General features: G+C 47.4%; 1 protein-coding gene across 3 annotated transcripts in view; it reads left to right on the top strand.

The window, feature by feature from the left end:
• Nucleotides 1-4,750: 4,750 nt before the first annotated feature.
• Nucleotides 4,751-20,694, top strand: part of LOC116946611 (protein argonaute-2-like) — a 29,473-nt gene continuing 13,529 nt past the window's right edge. For 2 of the 3 annotated variants that reach the window (XM_032961686.2, XM_032961687.2), the window contains exons 1-8: nucleotides 4,751-5,033; nucleotides 13,272-13,331; nucleotides 13,852-13,946; nucleotides 15,513-15,589; nucleotides 16,978-17,095; nucleotides 17,452-17,633; nucleotides 18,063-18,199; nucleotides 20,052-20,186. In XM_032961686.2, the coding sequence (XP_032817577.1) occupies nucleotides 5,012-5,033; nucleotides 13,272-13,331; nucleotides 13,852-13,946; nucleotides 15,513-15,589; nucleotides 16,978-17,095; nucleotides 17,452-17,633; nucleotides 18,063-18,199; nucleotides 20,052-20,186 (826 nt within the window). In that variant the 5' untranslated portion in view covers nucleotides 4,751-5,011. The remainder of the gene's footprint in view (nucleotides 5,034-13,271; nucleotides 13,332-13,851; nucleotides 13,947-15,512; nucleotides 15,590-16,977; nucleotides 17,096-17,451; nucleotides 17,634-18,062; nucleotides 18,200-20,051; nucleotides 20,187-20,694) is intronic. The other variant, XM_032961688.2, reaches the window with a different exon arrangement.

The following is a 20,694-nucleotide window of genomic DNA, read 5'->3' on the forward strand; positions in this document are numbered from 1 at the left end:
GACCTGGATCATTCCAGGGTAAATCTATTTGCAGATGACACCATACTGATTACTGCTGGCCGCTCTCCGGATGACGTGATTGCTAAGTTCCAGGGTGATTTCAATAAACTACAACATCAGCTAGTTGCTCTTAAACTATTCCTGAATACCTCCAAAACCAAGGTGCAATGCTTCTCATCAGGACTAAAGCAGGAAGTAATTTTTCCACAATTACATTCCTTAAAAAATTATCAAATAGAGCAAGTCAATATAAGTATATTGGGGTCATCTTTGATTCAAAACTGCATTTTCAAGATCACATTGATTATATTGGTAAAAAGACAAAATAAAAAATAGTTTTTCTGTATTGAGACAAGCACTGCTTCCCCAAAATCTTCCGTTTGGAATTGATAAAAGCTACCATACTTCCTCTACTTTATTACTCTGACATCGTATATAAATCAGCCCCCAGTACTGTACTGAAGAAGCTTGACTCAATTTATCACTCGGCCTTAAGATTTGCATTGAACTGCCCATATAGGGCCCACCATTGCGATCTCTACATTGGGTCAAACTTAACATCTCTCAATGATCGACGGCTTGTGCATCAGATCTTATTTATTCATGATGTACTTAAAAAAAAAATCAGCAGACTACCTGCTGGATCTTCTCACTGTTTCGAAGAACAAATTTGACCTAAGGTCCATGCTCATTTACCAGCTTCACATTCCTTATTTACGTACAAATAAATACTGGAGGAAGGGCCTTTGCTGTTGATGCCCCCAGGGTCTGGAATGCTATCGCCAATAAACTGCAACTTGGATCACTACCTGTAAGATTTTCACTCAAAACTGCTCTTGAGGAGCTGTACACCCCTAGCTGCCACTGCTATGCAGAGTAGCCTGAAATCAAATGCATCGCTCCGGATGACCGCTGCAATGTATGATTATAGTGTGCTGATCTTTAAAGGTGCATTGACATTTTTTTTTATATATTCCTACTGATACTCCTGCTGTTATGGAGTGACTCATGCAGCCAGCTATGGCTGCAAAGTTTGGTCGTACATGTTATGTATATCGTTTATTGTTAAATTTGAATCACAGTTCCTATGATCACTGTTACATTGTTTTATAGCTTTATTTTGGTGATTTCGAATACTTATGGTTTAGCCATGTTTGTTTGTTGAAGTACAGAGTTAGCCTGATAACTTTAATCTAAATTGTCTTCTGGTTGTTAATGTTTGACTTGCATCCCACTGGGATTTTTGCAGACAGCGTTGATATACGATGTTTTTTTCTGGAAGACTTTGCTGTTTTTTTCCTGGATTTTTCTGTTGTGCATAGTCACTTTAAGATGTTCTTTCTCTCTTGACCATTTCAGCAATTGTCTTCTTGCTGTGGTTTTCCCACCTGATGACGGGTGCTTGTGTTGCGCCCGAAGCGTCGTGATTTAATTTATTTTATTAATGTTTTTCACCTACGTGACTTTACCGAAAGAACCAAAGAGTATGGATCCTTACAGTCACGAAAACTTCAAATCTAGAAAGATGTTCTTTGTTCATGTTTTTGTTTGTTTCGGTTGCACCCGAGTCAAGAGCCGCATGGCTCACAGGGCTATACCTAATAAATGAAACTGAAAAACTGTATAGTGAATATCGTACGCATGTACATGTGTGCGGTGTGTTCATTTTGTATTTGACCAGGAGACCCGAACAGTTGCACGCACTTGGAAATGCTGTAATATTCTCAAGTGTTTCTTCAGTTCAAGCTGTCTTTAAACCATAATAAACACTTCATTCGAGATCCAATTGTCGCATCTCTTCCTGGCTTTCACGTTCGTCTTCGAGACACTGGTGGAACCATCAACCGCGTTAGAACATCGACAACAGTCCGATGCGCGCGTCTCCTTCATACATCGAAAATATGGTGCCATTGTGGCCAGGAAACGCGAACTATATACCATATAGTAAATCCAGAGAGACACAAACAGATGCACGGAGACACATAGAGACGCATAGAGAGACCCGTAGAGATCGACAAAAGACGAGCCACACGAATGTGATTGTGACCATGCAACCCAAACTATGAACCGTGTAGATAGCGAAACTACGAGGCAAGATCACTGCTGAAGTCCTCTCGTCGTGGCCAGCAGCAGACATTGGCATTGAGCTCCTGTACATATTGCTTCCATCACAAGCATGAATAACAACAGTGAACACCCTGGCATTACATTTAACTTTCTTACAGGTCCGCACGTGGTTCCTTATAACAAGTTGTAATACAGGGCACCTACATTTATTTTGGGTATTGGGATGACAGAGTGCCCCACGGGTCCAGAGAGGTTGGGCCCCGCTGCGCTAGAGTTTAGAGCGAATGCAAAGGATCTTGTGTTTGCACCTCCGATTAGCACGGTTAGCCGCGTACGGTGCGAAAGAAGTTCAACATACAACTTAAGAGACAAGGATGAGTCTCATTTGCAAGAGTGACCCGGGCCACCAACATTACAAAAGAAAAAACCTTAAAAACAATGCAAACAAAAATCTGTAAATCACTGAACGCGTTCCAGCAGAAATTGTAAATACTGTAATGTGTAAACAAATGAGCCGCATGGCGGGACCCCGGGGTCCCGAATAAATGGAAGTCAAAATCGTAATTAATTTATGTTTGGCGACTCCGTCCCACCGCGCACATAGTTCTATTTAGTTCCATTTATTTGGTATAGCTCTGTGAGCCATTCGGCTCTTGAATCGGGTGCAACCGCAACAAACAAAAAACAAAAACATGAACAAGAAAACATCTTAAAGTGATTATGTGACTATGCAAACAGAAAATCCAGGAAAACATCAAAATATTCCTGAAATAGCACCGTACACCAACGCTGCCTGCAAAAATCCCAGTGGGATGCAAGTCAAACAACAACAACAACCACACGACAACTAAGATTAAGGCCATCAGTCTAACTCCGTACTACAATAAACAAAAGCATGGCCAAACCAAAAAAATTTTCAAAATCACCAAAATAAAGCCATAAATGCAATGTAACAGTGATCATAGGGACTGTGACCGAATTTTTAACAATAAACTACATAAATAACATGTAACACCAAACCCTAGAGCCATAGCGGGCTGCATGAGTCACTCCACAACAACAGGAGCATCAGTCGGAGTATCACATATTTCAATGCACTTTAAGATCAGCACACTAAATCAAAATACAGATAATACTTTGCAGCGGTCATCCGGAGCGAAACATTTTATTTTATTTTAGGCCACTGAATAGCAGTGGCAGCTAGGGGTGTACAACTCCTCTAGAGCAGTTTTGAATGAAGATCTCATAGGTAGTGATTCAAGTTGAAGTTTATTGGCAATAGCATTCCAGACCCTGGGAACATCAATAGCAAAGGCCCTTCCTCCGGTTTTTTGTACGGCAATAGGGAATGTGAAGCTGGTAAATGAGCGAAGACCTGAGGTCAAATTTGTTCTTTGAAACAGAGAGGAGATCCAGCAGGTAGTCTGCCGCGACCCACCTGGCGCGGATCAATCTGTTGTCATATCGTGTCCAAGCGCAGTAGCAGCAGCGAGGACGAATGCGTAGAAGAGCTGAACAAGCGAACGAACTCCATGCTCGGGTATGGGCAGGATCATAAGTCTTATCCAAAGCTGCTCAAGCTGCCTACACAACTTAAGTCCTTTATATGTCATAACGGAATGCATAATACAGTGATACTGCTCTCTTATCGTCATTATTATTTGTGACCTACCAATGTCTGCAGCCAGGATCAATCGATGACAATCCTATTACCTGCGGTTATTTAACAGATGAGATGCGTTGCACCGTTAATTCCTCCTGTTTGATAATACTTATCTTGTCCTATGCATCTGTGCAGATAGGTTTTTTTGCGGTTAAGCCATAGTCCCCACGTAAAAAGAGGAAAGTTTTTGTTTACATTAAAAAAATGTTTATGCGAGAGCCGGGGGCTTATGGGACACCGGGGTCCCACCATAAGGTCCATATATGTTTAATTCAATTGAATACATTTCCAGTTACATAGATTACGCTGAGAATGTGCTTAAAAACGACATCATCCAGGTGAAAAGCACTTTTCACCCGCTGTGTTTTGAATCAAAAGTTGTGGGGTTATCTTACCTTACGGGATAAACACATGCTTCGGTGATGCTGCTGCTGCTGCGTTGGCTGTGATGCGCAAACACAATTAACAATACAACTACTATTGTGTGTGGCCTGAAATAAAACTCACACGCACTCACATATGCCCACTTTACACACACACACAACTCAACATATTCGTCATTAACACTGTGGCCTTAAAATACAAAAGCATGTATAATAGGCGAAGTTTCGGGCGATGGCCCTTCTTCATAGCACATGCCCAATGTGTTAAAGTTTTTGACGAATGTGTTAAAGTTGTTCTGTTCACTTTCAAAACGCGTTTAATAAACCCGTGAGCATGGTAAAGTGCAATACGTGCAAAAACACGAAATTAAGATTATTTTTGGCTTGTGTAAATATGTAGGGATCTCCATGACCGCTTTAATTAAACACAAACGATTGCCTAATCTCTTGAGCAAACGCAAAGGGGGGGAGTGGATCATTAAAATTAATAAATAACAGCGTGTGGTACGCAACAAGGCGCGCATATATATTAACATAATTTCGCACATTCCGCTCACGGCGATTGGGTTAGGCGCGGCCCACGTCCTCATGAATTATTAATCGACTCATGCATTATTCATGAGCCCCAGCGAAGAGCTCCACCGAGAAGCTCATGAATAATGAATTAAAAAGCGGGGGCTTTGCCATCCGGGCCAGCCATGCCTCGCTGTGGCGTTTGACCATTATTAACAAGCGGCGAAGAGCGAGAAGGAAAGAGACTGAGAGGGCGACCCGCGGAAACAGCGAAGCTAGAACCAGTACGGAATAAGCTGAAGACGACGTTGATTTTGGTTTTATTTTATATATTTTTTATTTCCTCCTTGTTGTTGGGCAGAGTGCGCTGGCTGCCTGCGCGACCATGTTCCGGCCTATGGAAATCGGTGAGGACGTTTAAAGGGACGGCTCGGGCAAGTGGTAGAGTCTCTCGTAGAAGTAGACCCCCATGCCCCCACGCTTTGCGTCTCCCAATTTCACCTTTGTCGTTGGGCCTTGGTCGATCTACTGCTGGATAAAAAAAATCACCGCCCCCCCCCCCCAAGTCATAATTTAATTAAAAGCCAAGCTCCAGTAGTGCGTACCATCTATACGTATTTGTATGTCAACCAAACCAACCGCTCTAGGTTAGTTATACCGTTAAGACCATTGGCTTTAAATTAAGGTGTTTATTGATTGACACGACCCATTCATTCATCATCATCATTATTATCAGCAGCGGCCGTTGTCACGCCACTGCTGGCTGAAAGCATCCCCCCGTGCCGCCATCTCTCACGTAAACTGCGACGTTTAAAACAATTCTCCGAGGCAGTCGCACGGGATATACGAGATTATTTGGGCGCTGCATCTCCCACACGGTAGACGTGCTCTCGGAGTCCCGACTGTAAAGTGTTGGCTCGTGATATGTTTCACCTTCCAATGCCGTGGTTTGTTGTGCTTAATTTTCGGATCGCTGTGTTCCTCGGTGTTTTGTATTCGCTCCGGTCGTCGCATGCGAAATGACTGCTTTTTTGTCAATCCACTGCTAGATGAAGGGCCTCCCCCGTGCAGTGCGGGTTTTTAGGGGTTACTTGACCATACTTCACCACGCTGGTCCCATGGGGGTTTGTGATAGCGAGGACTAACACTACCCGATACGAAAAATAACCACGGAACTGGCGAACATTAAGCATGCCCTTCCTAAAAGGGAGTGTTTTAGTCTCAAAATTGAGGCTGTTCTGGGATAAACAAGGGACTTTTGAAAATAGATCCGCTTTGAATTTCTCCTACCAACCCGTGAAGTTTGCCAAATATCTTGAGCAGGAACCGCTTGGAAACGAGACTTCGGACTCACAAATTATTCGTTTCGTAGGATAAATACTCACCTTGAACGTACAGAATAACCGCACTGTTTATGTCACTGTGGCAGTGTTTCATTAAGGAGCCAGTGGTGGGAGTACGGGTGCTTTCATTGCAAAATTTTCCCACGATGTTCAGAAGCCATAGGTTTACTGGCGGATAACAGACATTATAAACCGGTGCCGTATCTTACAAGTGTGTATGTCACAGCCCTTTGTAAGTTCATGCCCACAGCATGGAGGCTTGTCGGCACTGTACATGAAAAAAAATGTGTACGTTACAGTACGTAATACGATATCGTCCAGTGTAATGGAATTACCGTACTCGATTTAAATTGATAAATTGCCCCCTTTAAGTGTTGCGTAGAAGTCACCGGGGATGCGTGATGTGTTCACCACAGGTGGTCTGGATGGAATTAATGAAAACACACAAACAGTTATAGTTGCACCAATGCCAACGCCATTTTTAAAGTTCCTAAGTGTAGGTGGGCTTCCGTGTTTTTTTTGTTTTTTCGTGGTTGCCTTTTGGTTGATTTGTGTTTTTTTTTAAGGTTTCTCAGATTAAAAGGCAATGCAGTAATTCTCAAAACCCACCGGTGGATGAGAGCTCCCCCCTTCTCCACGAAACGTGGGTTATGGCGTTTTGTTTACGATACTTCACGCTGGCCAATGCAGGTTGATGGTGCAAGGAAGGAGGATTCGGAAGGGCAACGGGCCGGTGTTGATGACATAATCGGCCACTGATGTTAGCCGTGAGTCTTGTGACGGGCGAATACGTGCAGCGTGCACACTAACCAACCACTGTGCCAACCACATCGCTCGTTATGTATGCGCCGCGTGGGACAACATTGTTGAGGCGAGGAATTGTGAATAAGAAATTCGCATTCAAATATGGTTGATGGTATGTTTGTTTTGTTGGCGACAATTGCAGCTCTCGGGAAATCTGTCCGGTATTGGAACCAAGTTACTCTAAACAAACAGCTGCCAATGTAGCAGCAACGGGAGAGTTTCAGGGCGAGGAAATGCAAGTTTACTGGCGCTGTAAAAGTCACAGAGTGTTGCAGTCTCCATTCACTGAACTGGAAACTCAAGTTTGTCACTGGGTTCATTTGTAATTACGGAGTGTAAACATAAATCACTACACTCCCCCACAATATATATATTTTTTATAATTTAGAGTTCGGTGTATGATACGTTTCAATGCCAGCCACTGGTATTGAAACACCGTCAAGTATCACAATTTTGAGATGTGTGGACAATCTGACCTGTTGAGATATTTGTGGGTCAGTGTACAAATACACGAAGCGTCTTCAGCACCCGTCCGCACTGTGACCAGGGTGGTTTTTACCACTGCGGGGTCAATTGTCTTAAACGAAGTCGTGTACAAAATAGGCGACGTTTCGGGCAATGTCCCCCGTTGGTCTCTTGTTATGAAGGCGGGGGCAGGTTAAAGGCGCCTACCAGCTTCAAGAGGCCACTACTTGCCCGAGCCCCCACGCTGTGGCTATGGCGGCTCCTTATTGTGACTTTAAAGGGGACGCGGTTGGGGCGTGCTGTGTCGCACTTGGCCACACGGCCAGCTGCACCGTCTACTCGAGTACAACTGCCGAGGGGATAGCGGGTGAATGACGTCCCCCGGGGCGGCTCTTTCGGAGTTTGGGTCGGCCGACTTTGAGTTGGCGTGGAAACTTAAGAAGATTGCCTCCCGAGAGCGCGAGCCGAGGCCCGAGGTGTTTTGCGAGAGCCTACGGTCTTGCCTAGCGCGGCTGCCGGGGAAGGGGAAGGTTCCCCGCCTGGGGAAGCAGGATGAGATGGGAGAGGTGGGGTGGGTGGGTGGGCTCGGGGTCATTTAGTAATGTTTGAATCGTACAATTTAATTTACTTTTCGTAGTGGTTTCTCCGCTAAAATATCAACAGCGAGTGATGTACATTCCACATGGTCTAGCGGCAGGCGTGATATCATGCATTTAACGATCACCGTAGACTATCGTATAATAGTGCACAGAATTATATACTGCAGGGGGCGATAAACGCGTATACGCTACAGCGCTCATGTTTGTTACCAAAAAGCAACAACAACAAGACCATTGGGATTTATACTCTTAACAGGGGCCTAAGTGTAGCAGATACTCAACCAAGTACACTTACATTCCGCCGTATGTATTCCCTGGCCACAAACCGGGCATCACGAGTTACAGTCCCGGCCACGGCTCAACGTGGTGAAGTATGGTCAGAATCGGACAACGTATTTGTTACACTGGAGGAATCCGATGAGATAGAAAGCAATTCTTTCACAGATGTCCAGTTTGACAGGTTGACACGGCGTGGGGGGATGATGGGTGGTGGTCTACATCCAGCACTGGATTGACAAAGAGCCGCGCCCATGTATCCCAATGGTTTTTTTTTCCCATATTACATTTTAAAAGTCATAATGCAGTTTTAATACGTGATACATATATCTTCTTGGCGGTGGGGGTGGGGGAGGGGGGCAAATATACCACAGTTAAAACTTACATCATACAGTCCAGACGTTAAACTAGCATTCGCCTTTAATACACGCAGCACGTGCGCAACATTTATGAAGTGTTTTTAATCCCGTCAACCATTCATGTGAACATGAAGTGTTTTAAGTGATTTACAATACACTACATTAGTGTACTTGAGAGTAATTGTTGTACGGAATGCGGTACTCAGGTGTGCATATATGGTACTGTATAGATATTACAGAAATATTTTTTTATTGCAGATTCTAATTTAATTGATGTGAAGCCAAATTGGTCATTATTTCAAAAGACAATGCCCCGTATATGCCCGGGTAAGTATCACGCGCATCGTACAATTCCTCTTTAAATCCAGTTAAAGCCTCGATAATAGCATAGCACTACACCTTACAACTAAACCAAACGGGACACTTCGCCTGAAATTATTGCGCATACAGCACATATGATCTCTTAATTACACAGCAGACACACAAAAAACACCCAGCATGAAGCCTTTAAGGATATTAAAAGTCTCCCCCACCTCCTTATTGTGCTGCTTAACATCAAATACAAAAGATCCCCCGTGTAGCCTTAACAGACTGTTGGGGCAAGTGCTGTCAGCGAGCACCTGTGAAGGCCGGCACGGCACGCGATGGGGTGGGTGGCCAGCACCCACGCCCGGCCGCCTTTGTCTCCCCCAGTGGCGATGTTTTACACACCGCCACCAGGTACTCATTTGAGGCTGAGTTGACCTAGGAGGAGGCCCAGGACCGGTTCAGATAATCGTCACCCGGTGGTGTTGGCCGGGTGACGCTAACCGCTCCACCACCGCTCCCCCCATCACAACAACTACAACCACCACCAACAACCACCACCACCACACACACTCTTGAGAAATCCTCCTAAACTGGTTTAGCCAGCTCGTGTCGCAAGCCGTCCTCCGCACGTGGCAGCATTGAGGGGATTCCACAGTTGTCCTTGAATCCTTGGTGCAGGCGCATGAGCACGGACGCACGTGTCAAAGGCGTTCCTGAATTTAAACGAAAATATATATTTACATATTAACGCGTAGGAGGCTTTCGCGACCAATATCCATAATAGAGGGTTTTTTTTTCGGCTAGGTCACGTAAATATATAAATGTGTCGTTAAAACCCACCACCACCCGACAGCCAACGAGTAAGGGTTGTCACGTAAACAGGAAATGCCAATTCGTCACTAGTACAGCATACCTCGTCGTCTGTGTTGGGTGGTGGCGGGTTTAACGATACATTAATATATTTACGCGATCTAACCCAAAAAGCCTCTTATATTTACACATATATATGGGGCGGCACGGTGACGAAATGTTATTTACCTCGCCTGGTATACAGGCGGTTGTGGGTTTGGTCCAGGCCCTGACGCATGTATATTTGGAGTCTGCGAGTGTCTCTCTCCACGTGGTCATGGGGATTTTTCTCAGGTCTTTTCCTCCACATTTATGAACATGCGTTTCGAGTATTTGGCTGCAATACATTTGCACTTTATAACCCGCTTAATTGGGCTGTCATTTGTGGCCAGGTCGCGTTGCAAAAAGAGCTGCCGTATATGGCTCAGTGGGTCTTAGCTGGTATAAAATAAAAAAATAGTCGTTCATTGGTAAAACCATGAATAGGTGCCACAGTTACCTTCCCTCCGGTTAATTATTTTTAAATACAAACTTGCACGCACATATGTACACTTTACACGCAAAACTCAATATTGGTGATTAACACTGTGGCTTCAAAATATAAAATTATATATAATTGGCGAGGTTTCAGACAATGGCCTTTCTTCAAAGTACATGCACACTGAGTAGTTGAAGTAAATGCAGAGTTTAATAGATGGGTAATTCCAAGGTCACTTGCAAATGCGACTATCCTGGTCTCTTTGAGTTCTCCCCTGGTTACACAAAAAACTTGAACGTAACACACTCGAACTAATAGGAACCATTTAAATTGTTGACTTGAGGAAGGTGTCACTGCTATAGAGTATAACATGGCTTAGTATTTTAGCAGGTTTAGGCCCACTGAGCTATGCAGGTCTTTTTCAGAAGGCACATGGTGATCACAAATGATAGCGCAACGAAGTGGCATATGATCATGTGGACATATGTTTCAGCCAAACACTCCCAACACACGTTGATTTTAAATGTGCGGGGAAAAACCGGAGGACCCGGAGAAAAATCCACACTACCACGGGGGGAGAGCGAGAGAGAGACACATGCAAACTCCAAATATACATCAGGCGTCAGGGTTGAGATCGAACCCACGACCACCTGCATACCAGGTGAAGGATTTAACAACTCGCCACTGCGGTGCCCCAATGCAATTTGGATTGAGAGACGCTGGCAGGATTGGAGTCTCAAGACATCTTTTCAGGATTCTCTTGCACTGGGATGTTTGGCGAATATTACTTAGCGAGTTGTTTAGCCAATGCTTAATGTGGGAGGAAATTAACCCATAAAAGGGCACTTCAATCAGCAGTGCCATCTCCTTGCAACCTCACAGGCCCATGCCTACAATCGCTGGCAAATCTCAGTGGGTAGTTTATTTGGATTATTTTTTTAGATGGATTGAAAGGACAATAGCTTTTAGAGTACATATTGCGTGACATAAAAGCTAATTACATTTTAACAGTACAATCACTAACCAGGTTAAAGTCTGCTTAGCTCCCAAGACGTGTTGATATAGTGCGCGTTTAGAGTGATTTGGTCGGAGGCATTTTAATTGAGTAAAATGTGTACGTGTTATGTTCCCTAATTACATCAGGCACGCGATGCATTTTTGAGAAACCTGAATTGACCCGCGCGTTGGTTGCGGCGCTATTATTTTATTGATTCTTGCGTTGATGCAGGCTTAAAATAAATGATCAATTATTGACATCGGCCTTCCTCTAGATCGCCCCCTCCCTTCACTCTTGTGAATGCACCCCACCCTGCTCGTGCATGTGCCACACTCACTCTTACATCAGTAAAACAAGGTGAGGGTTTGCACATTATATACATATAGTAAGGGAAACCTTGGTAAATATTGTAGGGGGGGAAACACGTTTAGATTAATTTTGGAGCAAACATAGTCACAGCAAAATAAACTGAACATTTCATAAAGAATACACTCATCAGGGTACAATGAGGTTTTTGGGCAATGGTAATTATTAATGAATTATTTTATTGAGTTTTTGGAAACCTACCTCTGGTCAGCCAGAAGGTAGGTTTCGCACCAGACATGGGAATCTCATTTCGCTGGCCGTGGCTGCAAATTGTATCGGCTCCGGTCCTCCGGAGTGAAATCCAGTCCGTATGTTCCCCAGAGTCGGTCTGCTCCATTGACATGTAAATTGCTGAACATTTGTTAAATGTCCCTAATCCAACTGCAGCCTGCAGATAAAACGCAGGGGACGTCAAACAAGTACTGCCAGCTGCTAATTTGCACCTATGTGAAAAAAGACCCTTGACAACTGTTCGAAAGAGACATGGCCATTGTGATCCAGTTCCGTGGCCAAACTGGGAGATATGCGTGACACGATAACGCTTATTAAATTGCACCTCTCTCGGCCCAGTGCTTGTGAGAGACGAGCCTGTCGCTACGTGAATTTTACCGAAATGCGATACTGTACTGTATGGTTGATGCTTGTATGATGATGATGGGTTACATCCACTGACCAATTCTGTTGATATGAAACTCTGGAGTGGAGTGATCTCAGGTCTCCATTGAATAATACACATCTCGGTAGGTTTTCACCGAGATTAAATAATGGTCACCTACCTATATATCTACTCACCCTGTCACATGCCGACGTATTTACCAATTAACATGTCTACACATATAGCTACTTATTATGTACTCGTTCACTTCTTTGCCTACATATCCACATTTTAACCTACTTACCCATACACCTACTTGCCTACCCACTAACTTAAAACTTACCTACTCATCCACTTACCAATCTACCTACCGAATTATCAACTCGCATACCTATCTAACGAATCTTTACCCACCTAGATCCCTACCATTCTGCCTACCCAGCCATATACCGACATGCCCATATACCTTGATACCTAATATAGCTATTAACAATCTCACCCAAATATCTGACTACCCACCTGCCTACCCACTTTATCTACCCATACATATCACTTCAGAAAAAGATCTAGCTACCCACCGCTCTGACCCACCCACCGACCCATTTGCCTACGACTTAACTGCCTACCCGTCCGCCAACCTATCCAATAAACCTGCCTACACATATAATACATAGATACCTATCGACCTGTTAACCCACCCACAATGAATATATCTGGGTGTTCATTGAATTTTTGTTACATTTCACTATTGTGTTGGTTTTTTTCTTTTATAATTTGTAATCGCCATCATTTTGATTTCAGCCAGTGTTCTATTTTTGGTTGCTGCATACACACACACATCCGATTGTCCGTGTCTTTGTTTTATGCTCGTATTGTGTCTCCTGCGTCATGCGCGTGTTTTTGTTTTACGCGCCTGTTTTGTGTATTCTCTTGTGGCCGTGCTTGTTTTAGTTTTACACACGTGTGTGTTGTGTGTTGTTTTACGCGTGTCTTTTTTGTTTTTTTGTGTGTGTTTTGTTGGGATTTCCGCACGTGTTGATCGCACTCGCGTGTGCTCCCTGGCGTGACTGTGCGCGCGTTTTCGTTTTCACGTGCGTGAGCACGTGCGCTTGCTCCCAGCGTGATACGCGTGCGTTAGTTTTACGCGCGCGCGCGTGTGTGTGTGTGTGCGTTCTCTGCGTGGTTGTGCGGTGTGCTCGTGCCAGCGGTCTGCCCTGCCAGCGATGTGGACGACGCTGAGCAGTCTTCCCACCGCCGTAGCAGCTGTATGTGTGCGCAGACCAAAGACGCACCGCTTTTTGTGACATCACATCCTTTTTCTTTTACGTTTCCTTTCACAGCGCATTGCACATCACCACGTTTAGTTCATAAACATCCTTGACTTTTTTTTTCCATTACAGCATACACATATATATACACACACTCTCTTTAATTGCTAGAAAAAAATTCTAAGGTGTAACCCAAAGCAAATAACAAACTGTCGCGTACCAAGCAGGAATTAATGTTTGCCGGGACTGTCTGAGTCGGTGACGCGTAAAAAAAAAATCCCACGCCCGGCACACCACGTCTAGTATTCCTCTCGCTTTAGCTGTGCCTGCTTCTAGTCACGTGCGAGCTGAAAGATATCCGGTGAAAAATTAAGCCCTGCTTGGTATCGTCAGACATCGTAAAACTTTCGTCGAGGTTTGATTCTTAAAGCCGCGCGTCGCTGCGTTGTTACGTTTGCTCGTGTGCTTGCGTGTGCATGCGTGTTCGATCCGTGTGTGCGACACGTGGACGTGCCAGCGGTGTGCTCACCGGTCGAGGAGTTCCAGCCGCCGCTGCGGCCTAGCCTGGGCTCCCTGGGACGAACGATTCGCCTGCAGGCCAACTTCTTCCAGGTGGGTGGAGCCCTGCCCCCGTGCCATCGAACGGTCGTTTACCGTCATGGCCCTTTTTCGCTGGCAGGTACGAGCCGAGCCAGTGCCGGGCCCTCGCTGTGCATGTGAGTTTTTACCGACTCTTATTCCGTGCCAAGCCGGAAACCCAACCACTACACACGCTGGCCTCACAAGACCTGTGAATCCGGCTCCAGGGCCAGGGGTAAGGCTAATGACGACAGTGCGCCATGAGGACCACGGCGTCGCCTTGTAATCTACGCGAGTCTTGACTCGTTCAGTGTTTGTGACGTCAGTGGTAAGGCTCAGTTGTTCAGTGGGAAAGAGGTGTCACAGCGGGCCTTCCCAAAGGCCCGAGGAACGTCTCCCTGGTTTACCAGCCTACCCTTTTGTTCAATAAAATGAAAGTTGTCACACGCCGCGGGAACCTGGTGATTGTTAAGCACGTGGCACATAATGTTGAAAACACTGTTTCACTGCATAAGTATAAAGATGTTGTGTGTGTGTATATAAAAGTGTGCACGTGTATCCCATGGAGAGCAGTGGCGTGGTGGCTAGTGCACTGCGTGACAAACCCGACTGCCTGAGTGCGAATCTTAGCCACGGCTTGCATTAGTGGTGATTATCCAAGCCATTCCTTGACCGCTCCTAGATCGACTCAACCTTAAATAAGGGTGCAGCGCATTGTTTAAACATCGACACTGGGGAGACAAAGACGGCCGTGCTTGGTCCTGGAAACACCATCCCCCACCCCCTGTGTGTTGTGCCAGGCTTCATAAGTACTTAAAAGGGTAAAACCTATTCCTATATCTTGCTACTGGCAAAGGAGGTCTCATAATGTAAATGCTCACCCCGAGCCCTCAATATTCTGATAGTGCGCTGTTTTTGAGTTGTACGCCTTTTGGCGTCTTCTGGTCCAACACCAGTGGAGACTAGGCTCTAAGAAAAGCCGTCTCGGGTGTGGACCAATCAAATTCAAGGACAGTGCATATTATTATCAGAGTTGGCTCTTTTGTTTGCATTTTGACTGCTTGTGTTGTGATTATTGCAAACATGATGCCTTGAATAAAGGTGTCAGTTTTTGTGCCAGTTAAAAGGGTAAAACCTATTACTATACTTGCCCCAGCTTAATGTGTAGGCTGTACGGCTGGTCTGTGTCGTGGGATGACACAATGTTGATGACAATTTAGATGTAGATCTAATGTGTGTATTTGTGCGCTCGTGGCACAGAGCGTTGATACAAATTAATCTTCAAAAATCTCGTGGGATTTGAGTCCCGAGAGAGTTGTTTTTATTCGTATAAAAAAAATGGTGTGCAACTAGGCTTGCGGTGTTCTCGCACGACGCAATGGTGTGCGTGCGTGCGTGCATTACATGTGTGTACGACGCGACATACAGTGCACTCTGATAACCTGTTTGTGCATGGCGGTCAAGCATCTCAGCCACTACGCAGGACAGATGGTTCCTGCGCTGTAGAATGGATTTTTTATCGAACGACGGGATGGATGGACGGGTGCTCCGATCGTCACACGCTGATTGGCCGGTCTGCGCGGTGGTCTCTGCTCTAAGGTGGATATCCCCAAGGGCTTCCTGCAGCACTACGAGGTGGAGGTGAAACCGGATAAGTGTCCACGCCGCGTGAACAGGTACGCGCACGCTCGCGCGCTCAAGCACGCACGGGCACACATCGCCACTGCTGCCTGATGAGCATCGGTGCCTACCTTATTGCAGACCAATTCAGACCTTATTGGTCACCCCGTGCCCCTTGTAAACCTCAACGTTCATCCTACAAAGTCCCCATCACGAGGGAGAAACACAAACAAATGGACAGAAAAATGTTGCCCGTGTTCAAAACGGCTGTACGCCGTATGGACCTGAAAACTCAATTTCCCTGTACAAGAATATGGGGTAAACCGTATGGGTTGACAGGTATGCAACTCAACACGCTAAATATTATTACAATGCGCAGGATTTCACAGCCAATGTTACGCGATGCATGATTGAGTTTTTTTGTATTGTGTCACGTGACTGCCGAGCCACCCGACAGAGCCAACGATTGTAATTGTCGCGCGTAGAAAGCGTTTTATTTTTTTGCGGGCCAATTATAAACGTTTCTGCTCGGTGATAAGTTGGAAGAAAACATTTCACAACCAAGCTTTGCAATTAGTTACTCATTGGATATATCTGATACAATTAGATAGTAATTATATCCTATCTACTTGGTAACAAGATATCTAATTGTTATCTATTTGTGCTGCATAGGATTATTTTCCGCTGGCGGGCAGTTTGGGTGCGGGGGCGGGGGTCCCCTAGGCTCGACTACCACAGCTGTCTGAAATAGTTGAGACCCTTTGATATTCTGGAACATTTAAGCTCGCGTGTTGCACTGGTTTTCCTCGTTCTCTGCGGGTTTCGCTTCGTGTGATTATCGCGTATTTGCGGCTAAACCTATTTGGACCCAAAATCGGCTCTATGCGGTTTGAATTCACTCCTTATGCAGCCTATCTTGTTGTATGTGGGGCATGGTGGCGAGATGTTAACTCCCTCGCCTGGTATGTAAGAGGGCGGTGGGTTCGATCCTGACCTTGACGCCTGCTGCGCATTTGGAGTTTGCATGTTCTCCCCATGGTCGCGTGGATTTTTCTCTGGGTCCTCGTTTTTCCCTCCATTTAGAAACGTGCATTTGGCTGCTATAAATGTCCACATGATGATAAGCCACTTTGTTGAGCTGTCATTTGCGAGCTAGGTCGCTTCTGAAAAAGAGCTCAGTGGACCTTACCTGGCAAAATACAAATAGTTTAGTAGATTTGTTTCGTACTGCGTGCACTACTCGGTAGGTAGCCACCACCTCGTGCGGTGGTGCATCTTGGGCTGGGTGACCGCGCGCGGTCCAAGCTTCGCGATTCTGCCTCGTGCGCCCCCCCCCCCTTTATTTTGTTAATGCATACTGCTACGAGCGCACCAAAGCGAGGGAAAACCTGTAACGTGCAAACCCCTGAGCCGTGTGTCCCCCACTCGCACTTCGCCCCTGCAGGGAGGTGGTGCTTCACATGGTGCAGCACTACAAGCAGATTTTCGGCGAACGCAAGCCGGTGTACGACGGGCGCCAGAACCTGTACACGGCGACTCCTCTGCCCATCGGCTGGGACCGGGTAAGTGGTCCGGCGTAGCTGTCCCCCCGGAGGAACCGGCAGCGGTGTAGCAATCTCCGCCCGATTTTCAAACGCCTGCGGCCTAATCGCGCTGAATGTGCCCTGCTCCCCCTAGGTTAACTCAGCCTTAAATGAGCACCTGGTGTGCGGTATAAACAGCAGCACCAGGGAGATGAAAGCAGCTGGTCGTGGTGCTGGCTTCAAGCCGCCACGTCGCTCGCCACAGCGGCCTTAACATGCGCTCACAAACCAAACTTGCCCCAACGGACTGTTAACAGGTGGCACGTGGCACTCGTGTTCTCTGCACTGTTCCCTCCCCCCCCACCCTCGCCCCCCCCCCCCCCCCACCGCTGTAGGTGGAGCTGGAGGTGACCCTGCCGGGAGAGGGGCGCGACCGCAAGTTCTCGGTGTCGCTGCGCTGGGTGGCCTCGGTGAGCCTGCAGATGCTGAGCGAGGCGCTGGCCGGGGAGTCGTCGAGCGTCCCTTATGACGCTGTGCTCGCCCTCGACGTCGTCATGCGCCACCTGCCCTCGATGAGGTGCGGGGGGAGGCAGGGGGCGGCTTTTACCGGCTCTCCTCGTCGCGTTCGCCAGCTCGCGCGGCCACCCACAACTCCCTCGGTGGCACGTCCGCCCACCCGATTCCCCCACTGGCTCGCCTGCTGACTCGTCCGCTCCCCAGCTGGCTGGGCCCCCTGGCTCGTCCGCTCCCCCACTGGCTCGCCCATTGGCTCGTCTGCCGGCTCTCCCAACTGGCTTACCCGCTGACTCGCCTGCCCAGCTGCTCCCCCGGGGGCTCGTCAACTGTCTCACCCGGTGGCTCGCCCGCTCCCCCATTGGCTCGCCCACCAAATGAATAACCTAAACAACGTTGGCGTGGCGAGTCTGCGAGTTGCACCTGTCCTGGGGGCCCTCCACCCCCACGCCCCCCCCCCTAGGTTTGACTCGGCCTTGGCGACTCGTTGCAGGTACACGCCGGTGGGACGCTCCTTCTTCTCCGCCCCCGAGGGCTACTGCCACCCGCTGGGCTTCGGCCGCGAGGTCTGGTTCGGATTCCACCAGTCGGTGCGGCCCGCCATGTGGAACATGATGCTCAATATCGACGGTGAGCGATGGGGTGGCCCGGGGTTGCCCGGGTAGGGGGGTGGGTGGCTTTAGGAGGGCCTGTAGTGGGTTGAGACGTGCCGGGCCAGTGGCGATGTTGGGATATATTCACCGTGGTGGGGACGGTTTGTGACTATATTTGGGTTAGCCCCGCAAGGCACCCATTAGGTCAGGCCCACAATATTCACAGGAACTAATCCGTCTTTATTCTACCAACGAGGTCCTTGAGATCTTCGGATCGCCTTCTTATTCGAAGTTCTCTTGAGGTCAAGGCACATTTCCTGCAGGGGTGATCGAGCTTTTGCCAGTGCAGCTCCCAGGCTTTGGAATGCTTTGCCTTTACTTTTGGCTGTTTGCCCCGCAGGTTGTGAATATTTCGTGCTTTCCATACACTGGGCTATATAGCTGTTTTAGTTTTTCAGAAGCGACCTGGCCACATGATAGCTCAACAAAGTGGCTTATCGTGTGGACATTTCTAGCACCGCAATGCTTTAAACGCACGTTTAAAAATTTGGAGGGGAAAACCGCAGGACCCGGAGAGAAAAACTGCGTGAGCACGGGTAGAACGTGCAAACTCCAAATATTCAGGATTCGGGGTCTGGATAAAACTCTCAACCTCCTTGATACCAGGCGAGGTAGCGAGCATCTCGCCACAGGTGGTGGCACCCCCTCTCCGACTCGGGTCTACGCAGTGCTCAAGCCTCTTTGCCTACGGCAAGGGTGGCAGTGCCCTGTAAGAGGGAAGGCAGTATGCCCGTGTCTATTCAAATGCACTCCCTTTGCTCACTGGCGGTCAGTTTCCTCCTTATCACTCTCATATCGCTGTTACCACGGTTACTGTTCCTGTGATTCTCCACTGAAACGTATTAAGGACTCGGGTCTACCCGTCTTGACCGCTGCATCTCGCCCACGCCGTGTTTAACCACCGCACTGCCGGTCACCTCGCTTTTCTTTCTGCTTCTTCCCCCCCCCCGCACTGCTCCATCCATCATCGTCTCTTTTTCCAGAGCTCTTGTCATAACTTTGTTTGATTGGTTGAAAAATAATAATGCGTCAACTCCGTTATCGGTCACGCATTTAATTTTTGTTGCTTGCCGAGCGACGTTTTTGGGCCCTTTGGGCATTGCGCAACAAGCGTTGGTGTTTATATAAAAACAACAATAGGGGCCTCACTTTGGTTTTAAGAAAAGCAAACATAACGAATGCATGACAATATATAAGCTGGCATCTCATTCGTTTATACATCTGTTATCACGTACAAACAAAAAATGTAGGTATTTTTTTTACACAACCTGTCAGTCAGCCCAACGATCTTCATGGGAGTTCATAATTGCAGCAGCATTGATTCAACGCAAGCAAAACTCTGGGCTCGTTTCGAGCCACATTGTCTCATCATCATAGTCAGGCTTTCTTAAATCATTGCTGGTGAACTTCCGGATGTTATAAACAAGGGCCATCTAGTTTAGACATGGTTCCTACAGTTGGACGCAGAATTAAATGACACGTGAAGATGATAAAGCAGTCCCCCTCCTTAACCTCTTTCCGTTCCTTTCTTAAAGCTCCACCCCTGCTCCGTTACCAATTCTCTTCCTCTTCCCTCCGCTCGCCGCTCCACTCCGCCCCGTCCCTCCCCTACCCATTCGTGATCCCCTAAGCGCCCCTCTATCGCTCTCACTCATTCCTCAATTGCACGCACGCCCCCTGCCAACCACACCGTTCCATTGTGTCATCGTTTTGCAAGCTGCGTCGAGTGCCTCGAGTGAAGGCGCTCTGCATGAATTAGACCCGATCGCATCTTCCCTTAACGGCCTAACGAGCGGACGGTGTGAATGGACGGATGTTGGCGATGGCAGTGTCGGCGACGGCGTTTTACAAGGCCCAGCCCGTGGTGGAGTTCCTCTGCGAGATCCTGGGCGTGCACTCCCTCGACGATCAGCGCAAGCCGCTCACCGACTCGCAGCGCGTCGCCTTCACCAAGGAGATCACAGGCACGGCCGCGCGCACAGATCAACGCCCCCCACGCCCCCCGCCAGCAAGGCCCATAGTTGGAATGCCGCTGTCGTGCATGTCTGTGACGGAGAAACCCAAGTTCCTACCCCCGCTGCCAACGGCCTTTTTGCAACATGATAGCATTCGGTGTGAAGCAGTAGTCGCGTTGATTGATGATTGGTTGATTGATCCAGCACTCACTGTTTCACTCCAGTCGCTTGCTCACCGGCGGTCAGTCGCCTCCTTGTAATTTTCGGCAAAGCGACAAATTTGTGGCCTCCTCGCCCCCCCCCCACCGACAAAGGCACACCTTTGCCCAGCTTGGAAAACTGTTGTCGTGTCTGTGGTGAAGCACCCAGTTTGTACCAAACAACTATGCCACCACCTCTTCGCAACAAATCACAAGACAAAGATACCCATGTAGGCTTAACATACCGTTAAGGCAAGTGCTGTTAGCGAGCACCTACGGAGAGCGGCACGGCACTCTTGAGGGGTGATGCAGCTGGC

Source organism: Petromyzon marinus, chromosome 27 (genome assembly GCF_048934315.1).
Source record: "Petromyzon marinus isolate PM22_M1 ecotype Great Lakes invasive population chromosome 27, UKy_Petmar_22M1.pri1.0, whole genome shotgun sequence".
In the NCBI taxonomy this organism is placed as follows: domain Eukaryota; kingdom Metazoa; phylum Chordata; class Hyperoartia; order Petromyzontiformes; family Petromyzontidae; genus Petromyzon; species Petromyzon marinus.